The 11,730-nt window shown below is 49.1% G+C and overlaps 1 protein-coding gene across 1 annotated transcript in view; it reads right to left on the bottom strand.

The window, feature by feature from the left end:
* Positions 1-2,200: 2,200 nt before the first annotated feature.
* The window catches only part of LOC106149397, a 37,535-nt gene continuing 28,005 nt past the window's right edge, over positions 2,201-11,730 (bottom strand). The window contains exon 5 of the mRNA XM_013518236.1: positions 2,201-3,108. Coding sequence (XP_013373690.1) covers positions 2,936-3,108 — 173 coding nt within the window. The 3' untranslated portion in view covers positions 2,201-2,935. The remainder of the gene's footprint in view (positions 3,109-11,730) is intronic.

Consider the following 11,730-nt stretch of genomic DNA (forward strand, 5'->3'; position numbering starts at 1 on the left):
ATGGGCTGGGCTATAGCTCAGTGGCACAGCGCCTGCCTGGCAAGTGAGAGGTCCTGAGTTCAAATCCTGGTTGTTGCGACTGGGGAGGGGTCCCCCACACAGTCTCCTGCCTTCTGCCTGGGCTCTCTCAAGGTCCTTACACCTTTGCTGGGCACTTGGTCCGACTTCTCACTTCTTTCCTTTCTGCTTGTATAAAATTGAGACATACTTCACATATCCTAAAATTCGTCGTCTTAAAAGACACCATTCAGTGGTGTTTAGCGTGTTCACCAAGTTGTGTCACCCTCACGCCTGCCTAACTTGAGGACAGCGCCAAGCCCTATGCCCCTCGGCAGGCATCTCTCACGCTCCATGGCCCTAGCCCTGCGCAGTCTCCAACTGCTTTGTGTCAGGGGAGTCACCACTCCGGAACATCGCGCATAAACGAGATTATCCGGCAGGTGCGACTTGCTGACTGCCTTCATTCAGTTAGCGAAATGTTGTCAAGACTCCTCCATAGGGGCTGGGGATTTAGCTCAGTGGCAAAAGTGCCTGCCTGGCAAGCACAAGGTCATGAGTTTGGTTCCCGGTACCGGAGAAAAACCAAAAAAAAAAAAAAAAAAAAAAGACGACTCCATGTTGTGGCACACAGGAGTACTCCTCCCTTTCTTAAAATTTCCAAATACTACTCCACTACACGGATAGCCCACCTTTTAAAATCCACCCATTGGTGGATGGACATTTAGGCATTTCTGCTTTTTGCTGCCTCTCAGTGGTGCTGTGACATTCAGGTACCCGTGTCTGCGGCACGAGCCTGCAGTTGTCCCGCGGGGACATTTGGGAGTGGAGGTGCTGCGCCTTCGGTGACTCTCTATTTATTTAGTTATTTATTATTTATTTACTTTTGTCTTTTTGAGACAGGGTCTCGCTATGCAGTTCAGGCTGGCCTTGAGCTCACTTTGTAGCCCAGGCTGGTCTCGAACTTGCAATGATCCTCCTGCCTCAGCCTCCCGAGTGCTGGGATTACAGGGGTGCGCCACCACGCCCGGCTGGTGACTGTTTTGCTTTTGCAGCGCTGCTGAACTGTTTTCCAGCATGGCGGTGCCAGTTCCCTTTCCTCCCAGGATTCCAGTCGCTCTGCATTTCCACCAACTGCCTGTTATTTCCATCTTTTACTGTAGCGCTCCTCGTGGGCCTACTCTAGTTCTTCGATGTACTTTCCAACACCTTGACAGATGGTCTTGATTTTTTTGTGGCTTTCCATTTGAAATCTTTGTGAACGCTACAGAAAAATATATATGTGCACACATAAAAAAAATGGGCCTGTAATTTCAAGGGTTTCGTGGACCTGTTCCCAAACCACCTACCTGTTACCTAGGGGACTCCATGGGTCCCAGGCGAAGCGTGGAAGACCCCTGTGAATGCGTGAGCTCAGTCAGACGTGGACTTGAAGAGATGAGGAGAACCCAGGCCTGGTGCCGACCCCCAGGATCCACCTGGCCAACGGGTGAGCCGGGCTCAGGGGAAGAGCGCAGACTTCGGAATCCCTCCGCACGTTCTTCCTGCCCGGGCCGTCCCTGAGTCGTTTTACCTCTCAGTTCTTGAAAGACTTTCCTCATTTGTGCAGCGGGTATGGGAGACTTTTCTTGAGGTGACACTGTTGAAAGGATCAGATGAAGTAAAGCTGGCTGTGTGTGTCCAGACCGGAGTCCTCAGCACGATCCCAGGGTAACTCGATTCTCTAAGGAGCAGGGTGAGTGTGAGACCAGCATGGCCGCTGCGGGTCAAGTTGACGAATGTTTTCTTTGGCCTACAGAATGTGTTTGTAAGTAGGGAAAGTTTTCTGGGTGTGGTGTTGCACGTTTGTAATCCCAGCACTTGGGAGGCTGAGGCAGGAAGATCTCTGTGAGTTCAAGACCAGCCTGGGCTACAAAGTGAGCTCAAGGCCAGCCTGAACTACATACCCAGACCCTGCCTCAAATAGACAAAAAAAAAAAAAAAAAAAAAAACAACAGGTGGGGAAAGTTCTTCTACTAAATGTATGTTTTTAGTTTCCACTGAAAACCTGGGTCAGAAAATCAGAAAAGTTTTTAAACTAAATTTTCTTTGGTTTTTCTTTGTTGTTGTTTTTGCTTTTGGCTTTTTTGGGGGGGTCGGCAGTACTGGGGTTGAACCCAGCCCCTAAATCGTGCTGAGCACGCCTCCAGCCCCCAGCAAAAATTGCAATTTTGGTTGTTTGAGTTTTTTAAAATTCTTTTTTAGTTTTTACTTAGTAAAATTAATACTAGGCTCCTACTCTCAAAGGACACAGGCAGGTCCCAGCTGCGCACTCCAGGGCTCCCTCCTCAGACTGCCACCCTCGCCTGGTGCCTTAGACCCCTCCCACTTCACCCTGCGCCTCCGTGGCACTTAAGAGTTTGACCTCTCTAAGGAAATGCACACTCCCTGCAAAGGTTTGGTGTCCGAGGAACAAAGGGAGGATTGCAAAACTGCACTGGAACCAGAGGCAGTAGGTGCCCTGAGGCTGAGAGCAGCCTGGGCTTGGCTGGCCAGGACCTGCAGGCGGGAGCCCCTCGGGACTGCGTGCGGTTTTGAGAGGGAGGCAGTCCGCTCAGACCAGCACCGCACTCGGGAAATAAACGCCCCAGCCGCCTCTAGCCTCCTCTAGTCTCTCGCAGGGGCACCCGTGACCAAACCAAGCTGGGGACCTGTGAGCGAGGGAGGGGGCCAGAGCTGGGGGCAGGGGTCGGAGAAGGAGCCCGTCCTTGATGTTTACATTCTTCCGCTTATTATCGAAGGCTGTTAATAGCAGCATAACACCCACCTCCACCCTCTGCACTTCTCCCGTGTGAGATGCCAGCTCCTCTGTAAGGTAGTTTAGGCCACTCTTCCGCCTAATCACGGAACCGAACTCTTGCGTTTCTCCCCCTGTACCACCTTCATGTCTGTCACCCGCTCAGCTTCTTTGGTATACGACGGCTCTGCAGGCAGCCCACCACTGTCCTGAAACAGGGACCGTCTTCACCTCAGAGGTCCCAGACCTTGGCCTCAGCCCCCACGTAGCACAGCTATGAGAAGTCCGGAGACTGGGCAGATTTCCAGGCACTGTCCCTGAGACAAGGGTGAGCCCTAAAGAGTGAGGAAAGGTGTTTTAGTCGTGAGATACTGAGGATGGAACCCAGGGCCTGGGCACACCCGGCAAGTGCTCTGCCACTGAGCTACATCCCCTGCCCGCACCTACATCCTTGTTTCTGAGAAGTGAGCAGTCGTTCACCCGATCAACAGAGCAATAAAAGCAATATGTCAGACACTTTATATATGCATGATCATATTGTCGTGTGTGTGTGTGTGTGTGTGTGTGTGTGTGTGTGGCTTTTTGAGTCAGAGTTGCACTATGTATTTCAGGCTGGTCTTGAGCTCACCTTGTAACCCAGGCTGGCTGGGAACTCAGCGATCCTCCTGCCTCAGCCTCCTGAGTGCTAGGATTACAAACATTCACCACCACATCTGACTGATATTTAAATCTTTTAACAATAATACTATAAGCTGTGTAATTTGATTCTGCCCATGTACGGGGAAAGAAATTGAGGCATTGAGAGAATAATTATCCAAGGTCAGTGGCAGAGTTAAACTTAACACCAGATCTCATAGATTTGGAGTCTTCAATTTTAGATGCTGCCTTTTCATAGTTAAGAGGACCTTAACTTACTATTACTTCTAGTATTTATAAGCTGAGCAGTGTCTGTTGTTCTTATCAACAGGTGTTGGAATTTTGGTTCGGCAGCTGATAGAGACCCAAATTAAACAGTGGCTTAAGCATATTTACTGCATATAATGAGGAGTCCAGAGGTCACCTACAGCTGGTTTTGGTTCACTGACCCAAGAATGTAAAGTTGGAGGTTTCTGACATTTTTTTTAACTTGTCCTCTTAGTTACAAAATTGCTGCTTGTGTTCCAGCAATCATGTGCATGTTCCAGGCAAGAAAAAGGAGGAAGACAAAATGGTGTCTGCTTGACAGATAAAGCCCCTTTACAAAGCATTCCCCATGCCTTTTCTTTCTGCTGCCACTTCAGGAAAAGGGCCCTCGGTGAACCTCAGTGGGAGACTGCCTGTCTTGCTTGCACAAGACCCTCAGTTTGATTTCCAGAACCACTAAATGAATAAATAAGAATCATGCATATTAGCATGCAAACAGGGACACTGTTGTCCCCAACCTTATGGGGATCCTTTCCTTAAGGGAGGTGGAAAGTAGGCAATTAACATTCTCTCCCTACTTCAAGTGTGCCTTTTATCTGCATCTACTCATATCTGTATCTTTTTTTCTTTTTTTGTCTTTTTGAGACAGGGTCTCACTATGCAGTTCAGGCTGGCCTTGAGCTCAGTTTGTAGCCCAGGCTGGCCTCAAACTCACAAGAGTCCTGATCAGCCTTCCGAGTGCTGGGATTACAGGCATGCGCCACCACGCCCAGCAAACATTTGATTTTTTTTTTTTTTTTTTTTTTGGACTGGGCATCGAACTCATGACCTCAGTCTTGCCAGGCAGGCACTTATGCCACTGAGCTATATTCCAAGCCCTGAGGAGTTTTGTGGGTTGTTTTTTTTTTGTAACAGGAATTGAATCCAGGGCCTTGTGCTTGCCAGGCAAGTGCTTGCACCACTGAGCTAAATCCCCAGCCCTCTGTATCTTTAAATATTTATGCTTTTCTTCCAAGGTTGGCACAAATGAGGCCTTTAACCTGTGCTTACAAATAAAGTTTTATTGAGAAACAGGCACGTTCACTTGTTTATATATGGCCGCTTCTACACTATCAGGGCAGAGTGAGTTTGGTTTGTTTTTTGGTTTTGGTTTTTTTGTTTGTTTGTTTTTTCTTTTTGAGACAGGGTCTCACTATACTGTTCAGGCTGGCCTTGAGTTCACTTTGTAGTTCAGGGCGGTCTCGAACTCACAGCGATCCTCCTGCCTCAGCCTCCCGAGTGCTGGGATTACAGGTTGTGCCACCACCCCCGGCTCATCTTAACACTGCTTTCCTAACAGCACTTACTGTTTTCTATTTAGAGTGAGACTCAACAGCTTTTGTACCTTATAAATCTGGTATCACAGATCCTTTGGTTCATGAGCGTGATGATTGGGTGTTCATGACATCTGCATGAGATGTGCCTTACTCAAACCTTGTTACGACATTGGCGCATTATCCGCCTGACGTAAAAAGAAAAAAAATAACTCTGATATTGTAGCAAGTATTAATTTTTTTAAGTAAATAGGTATTTGAAAATTTAAATAATGTTCCTCCAAAAGTAATGCCTTGGTTCACAAATGCTTCTGTTCGAGAACAGTTCAGTTCCCGAACAGAAGTGTTAGCCAGGTGTGGTGGCACACACCTGTGATCCCAGCACTCGGGAGGCTGAGGCAGGAGGATCATGGCAAGTTTGAGACCAGCCTGGGCTACAAAGTGAGCTCAAGGCCAGCCTGAACTGCATAGCGAGACCCTGTCTCAAAAAGACACACACACACACACACACAAATCCTTTGACTTTTTATCTGAAAAGCCTTTTTTGAGGGCAGCTTTAGGTTTATGGCAGAGAGTGAAGAGCTTCCCCATGTACCTCCTGTTCCCCTCCATGGACAGCCTACGTATTTATCAATGACCGCACCAGAGAGGTCCACTGTTAGGACGGATGAGCCTGGACAGACCCTGTGCTGGCCCAGGGCCCGTGGGTGACACCAGGGTGCCCTCTGGGGTGTCCCTTCTGTGGGTTTAGACAAGCTCTGATGCACAGCCCATATTCCTGGGCTACACAGAGTAGCTTCACTGCCTTAACATTCTCCGGCCTCAGCGCTCTGCTTTGGTTGCAGCACAGTTTGTTTCTGCCAGGGAACAGTCAGGAATCGAATGCAGTCGTGTACCCTGTGAAGCCTTGTCCTTGGATTCGACCCCTTCTGCTTCAGGCTTTTTTGGGGGTGCTGGGGCTAGAACCCAGGCCTCATGTAGGGCAGCAGGTGCTCAGCCAATGAACCACGTCCCCGACTCTTTATTCCTTTTCTTACTTTGAGACAGGGTCTCAAGAAGTTGTCCAAGATGAGCTGGAACATGAGATCTTCCTGCCTCAGCCTCCCAAGAGGATCTGGGATTACAGGTGTGCGCTGCCGCACCGGGCCGCACTCCCAGGCCTTTTAATTGGTGGGGACGCCTCCTGGCCACCGCCCTTTCCTCCCTGCTCTCCTGCAGCCCCAGATGGCGGGCTCCTGCTCCTTTCCCTCCCTTTATTTTGCGCCTTTAACTCAGCTCTGCTCCCAGAAGAGAACTCAGTTTTCCTTTTTGCCTTACTGCTGTAGGCAAAGCTACCTGGGGGTCCCTCTCCTCGGGGGTCACTCAAAGCCCACCCACCATTGAGCCAGGTCGCAGTCGCCCTGCCCTGAACCTCTGATCCCACCTAGGGCTGGATTTCTTTGGACGCCCCAAAGATAAAAGAACCAACCAAGAAATGGCAACCAAAGTGAAGAGACGCTGCTCAAAAGAAGAAGCACAAATGACCACAGGTACGTGAAAAACGCTTAGCACTTCTGGCCATTACAGAAGTACAGATTGAAACAGAGATGCCCTCTTCCTCTGTAAAGAGCGGCACCATTAAAATCTCAAAAAATAATAAATGCTTGGGCTGGGGATTTCGCTCAGTGGCATAAGCACCTGCCTGGCAAGTGCAAGGTTGTGAGTTCCATCCCTGGTACTGGGAGAAAAAATAATAATAATAATAATAATAAATGCTGATGAGGTTGTAGGGGAAAAGGAAACTTCTACATTCCACAGTGCTGGAGAGAATGTAAGCTACTACAACCAGCATGGAAATCAGTGTGGAGATTCCTCGAAAAACTAAAATTAGAAATTCCATTCACCCAGCTATCTCCCCTCTAGTATCTTCCTGGAAGAGCTGAAGTCACCATTTTACAGTGAGCCATGCACACCCCTGTGTATAGCAGCACAGCTCATAATAGCGAAATCTTGGAAGTGACCCATGTGTCTATCAACAGATGAATGGATCAAGATAATGTGGCATTTACACACAAGGGAGTACTACTCTGCCATAAAGAAGGATAAATTTGAGTCATTTATAGGAAGATGGATGCGTAATGTTTGGTGAAATAAATGGGACACAGAAGCCCCAATATCACATGATTTCTGTCATGAAAAATTCAAAGTATAAATAATTTAAAGAAAAAATAAAAGATGATAAGAAACAGGGAGATAGCTCTTCTGCAGATGGGAAGGGGATCTAGACATGGAGGGAGAGGAAGGAAGGTAAGAAGGATTAAGCTGTCATCCGTCCAGGTACCAGCTTGCCAGGCGGGGTGTGGTTATTGTGGTATTATGTACTATGCCACAGTACCGAGGAGACAGAGACTGCCGGGTGATGAGGGAGGGGCCCAGCCACAGCCACTCCTGAGCATCCCCAGCAGGGAGGGACGGGGCCTGGCCCTGGGGCTCACATCCTGCCCCTCACTGTGGGGTGGGCCTTGGCCCCCGTGAGGGCGGCGGTCCTCGAGCTGGGCACTGGGGCTGGTCGTTCCTGCCTGCAGGGAAGGTCTTATCCTCATACATTAAGTGCACCTGTGACCTCCTCTTGGCCCCTGTGGGCTCAGGCAAAGCATCTGAACGGTTGCGTGAAGGACTCGGCTCGCTTTCGTTTTTTGTTTTTTTGGGGGGATACTTGGAATCGAACTCTGGATCTTGCCCTTGCTAAGTAGGCACTTGTGCCGCTGAGCTATATCCCCGGCCCTATCCACTGTGAACCTATCCTTGGGTGAGGGGATTTTTTGCCTGGCGAAGTGCTGAAGGAGCCATGCGGGCCTCCGTAGCCAGCCTGTCGGACCGGGAGCCTGGCGGATCATGGAGAAAAACTTGCGGGAAGGACACGCGGAGGGCGGGGAGAGAGAAAGGAAAGTTGACCGACCTCCACCGGAGGAGCTCGGGGACGGAACAGGCAGAGACAACACACCATGAGGCATTGTTTTTGCCTAAAACAATAGGAGCGGGCTGGGGATTCAGCTCAGCAACACAGCGCCTGCCTGGCAAGCGCGAGGTCATGAGTTCGATTCCCGGTACCGGAAAAAACAAAAACAAAACAAACAAACAAAAAAACAATAGCAGCAAGCAGGTAGATTGTTTTGAATTGAAATGACAGCTTGCGTATCTGTCACCTTCCACCCCGCAGCCGCCCTCACTGTGGTAAGCGCGTGAGTCAGCGCTGTGGCTCGACCTTGGGGTCAGGGTCACGTGTCAGGCTGAGGCTGCAGCGGGTAAAGCCAGAGCCAGGGATTCACCCCCGGATGGCTCCGCGCCGCAAGCGACTGGGAAGCACAGGGCTTTGCGGCCACAGGCGCACAAGCTGGAGAGGCCTCCAGCTGCGTAGGTGGTGGACAAGCAGAGGTCACACAGCCAGCTCCTCAGTCGCCCGTGTGTTCTCAGGGAGCATCTGCTGGGTTCCAGGCACTGTCCTAGACGCTGGAATACAGCCCAGGGCTGGTCCTCCTGGAACTAACACCATCAGCCCCGGAGAGGGCAAGTCAATCAGTGTCTAGAGTTAAGGTGCCGGCCAGGCTTGGTGGTGCATGCCTGTAACCCGAGCACTCAGGAGGCTGAGGCAGGAGCATTACCATGAGTTTGAGGCCAGCCTGGGCTACCTAGCAAAACGCTATCTCAAAAATACAGAGAGAGGGAGAGAAATAGACTTAAAGTGCTTAGAATTCCTATAAGAAAAGTAAAGCTAAGCCCAGGGCTGGGAAATGGTAGAAGCTACTTTAGAGACGCAGGATGGGAAAGATCTCTCCAAAAACCGAGGTTTGAGGTGGTTCTAGTATTCTCAGTGTTGTGGGTAAGAACTGAGTCCACAAAAAAAAAAAAGAATTGAGTCCACGAGTCTGAGACACACTTTTTTAAAAAGGGAAGTTGTGGAACAGACATTTGTACATCAGTACTCACTATAGCTCCAAGGTGGAAAAAATACAAATTTCCACCATCCAATGAATGGATAAACAGAACGGCGACGGCTGACTTGAATGCGGTGCTAGTCAGCCTTCGAAACAAACGGAATTCTGACACAGTTAGAACGTGAGCCGGGCATGGTGGCATCTGTGATCCCCGCACTCAGGAGGCTGAGGCAGGAGGACTGCCTTGAGTTCAAGGCCAGCCTGGGCTACAAAGTGAGTTCAAGGCCAGCCTGAACAGCACAGTGAAACCCAGTGTCAAAAAGACAAAACAAACAAAACCCATGTTCCAATGTGAACCTTGAAAACATCAAGCTGAGTGAAAGAAGCCAGCCGGAGGGACAGTTTTGTGTGGTTCCACTGAGGTGCCTAGAATGGCCCAGTTCATAAAGACAGGAAAATGGCGGTTGCCAGGGTCGGGGGTGGCAGGTGGAGAGTTCTTGTTGAATGGGGACAGAATTCGGTTTCAGAAGATGGAAACCTGGACGTGGATGGCAGTGATAGTTGCCCAAGAGTGCAGATGAGCCTAATGTGCCTAAAGAGTCCGTGAGAGAATCTTTTCCCGAGCCTTCTGCAAAAGCCTCCAGCGCGACTGCCGCGTCAGAAGCCCGCTGTTCGTTCGTCTAATGCTCGGGGCTGCACCGCGCGGGATGGAGCCACACAAAGTCGTGCCCCCCGGAAGCCTGACGGCCGACACCATCATTTCCGTGTTGAAAACCAGTCCCGTCGCTCACTTTGCAGCCAGTCCTGGGGCTTTTCTGGGCACTGGGGTGTCTGAAAGACGTAAGACAGGGAGGTGCTGAGGAAGATCATAGGAGACGCAGCTAGACAGCCACAGCCCAATCCTGAGCTGCAAACGCTGCGTGCACGTTACACAGAGACCTGCTTGGGGTACAGAGGAGGCCCGGAAGAGTCCGGAAAAAAATAGTTTCCGTTAATGCCAAGAAATCAGAATGTTCTTCCTCCCTAAAAGAAAATGTAGTCACCCAAGAACTTCACAGAAAGGCGCTAAGCAGACTTTCCCTCCCCTGCCCACTGTCCTTCCCACCGGTCAGTTTCCCGGGAAACATACACATTTGGAGAGCAAAAATACCAATACCATGTCATTAGAATGACATCAACAGGACAAGAACATTTTGTTAAAATAACTCCAAGTCCTAAAGTATAGGCAACCATTATTTTTTTTTCTTCTTCTAAATTTTTTTCACCAACAATAAGGGCTTTTTTTTTTTTTTTTTTTTTTTTTTTTTTTTTTTTTTTTTTTTTTTTTGTCTTTTTGAGACAGGGTCTCGCTATGCAGTTCAGGCTGGCCTTAAGCCCACTTTGTAGCCCAGGCTGGTCTCAAACTCGCAATGATGCTCCTGCCTCAGCCTCCTGAGTGCTGGGATTACAGGCATGCGCCACCACCATTATTCTGAAATGAGATTAATTCCACACAGGGGGAGGCCCTAGTGAAATGTTTCAGGTCTGTGTTTTCATACACGAAACGCTGGATTTCTTAGGATGCTTATCCCCGGAATCGGGACAGTGGTTGAGATTGAATGTGAACTTTGGAACAATTTAAGTAAATTCTGTTACTCGGAAAGAATTAGCAGTGCCTCTGGGATTTTCTGAGCGAGGCAGAAATCATGGGTGTAGCAAAGCCTCTTTTTTAACTTGCTCCAACAAAGAACAGGAGGCTGCTGTTCAAAGAGACCTGGGTTCTTCTGCCTCGGTCAAAGGCAGGTTTTCGGGTGTGGAACTGCTGAGTTCCTCCCCCTCCACAGCCACCGCCCTGGAAATCTGAAATCGGAGCCGGTGGGAATATTTACACCGGGGAAATTGGCAGGCACAATCAAAGCCCCCCACGCTGGTTTCCCAGCCTGCCACGGGGCTGGGAGTCACACCCTTGTTCTATTAGAAGCTCTCTGCTTGGCCCTAGATCCTGAAATAGACTCTGTTCATGTGAACTGCACTCTTGTGGTTAGAAGTGCCGTTACTGTAATTTATGGTACAAGGTGGAGCTTTTTCCTCTTGTTTAAATCCGGACCGATAGGATGTTACCGGCCCCAGACGTGGGTTATCACTGCCTGCTTAGGAGGCGGAATTTGTAAAACAGCAATTTCTAGTGCTGGCAAGAAACTCGATCCCGGCTCCCAGTGAGGGATTAAATATCACACAAACACATTCTTGCAGCAGGCTGATTCAGCAGGGAGGGAAGTCTCGCCACAACTGAGAGCTTCAGAGGAAAATAACAAATTGCTTCTCAGAACTGCTATAGAGGAACTTTCAATTCAAGAACATAACTAGAGCAAAACGCAGTGAGGGAAGGTGGGGATTTCTCCCCAGGGAATTGTACTCCGCACATGCTTTGGGTCCATGGAAAGAGCACACCTTCTCCCATCTGTAAGAGAATGTTTTAGATTCCTGAAATATTTTAAGTTTCCTGAAGAATTTTACCCCCATGGGTCATGCCTGTGTGGTTGAGTTACAATCTTAGAAAAGCCCCATCTGCGGTGATCGCAACGGCTGACTGTTTAACATGGATAGGAATGTACTCCAAGCTGCCTCCCGTGAGGGAAATGGATGTACTCATTGTGATCGGGCCAGGAATTTGAAAATTCACACAAACACACCCTTGAGGGAAAAGTTGTATCAACAGCTTGCCTAATATAGTATAATGTACAATTGTGTGCAGTTATTCATGTGTATCCGCAAACATTAAAACAAAAATACACCCAGAAAAGGAACTTACTTACGCTTGAGTATCAAGCATGGTATAACATTACAA

This window comes from Chinchilla lanigera, unplaced genomic scaffold, assembly GCF_000276665.1.
Source record: "Chinchilla lanigera isolate Chin_1 unplaced genomic scaffold, ChiLan1.0 scaffold00044, whole genome shotgun sequence".
Lineage (NCBI taxonomy): Eukaryota > Metazoa > Chordata > Mammalia > Rodentia > Chinchillidae > Chinchilla > Chinchilla lanigera.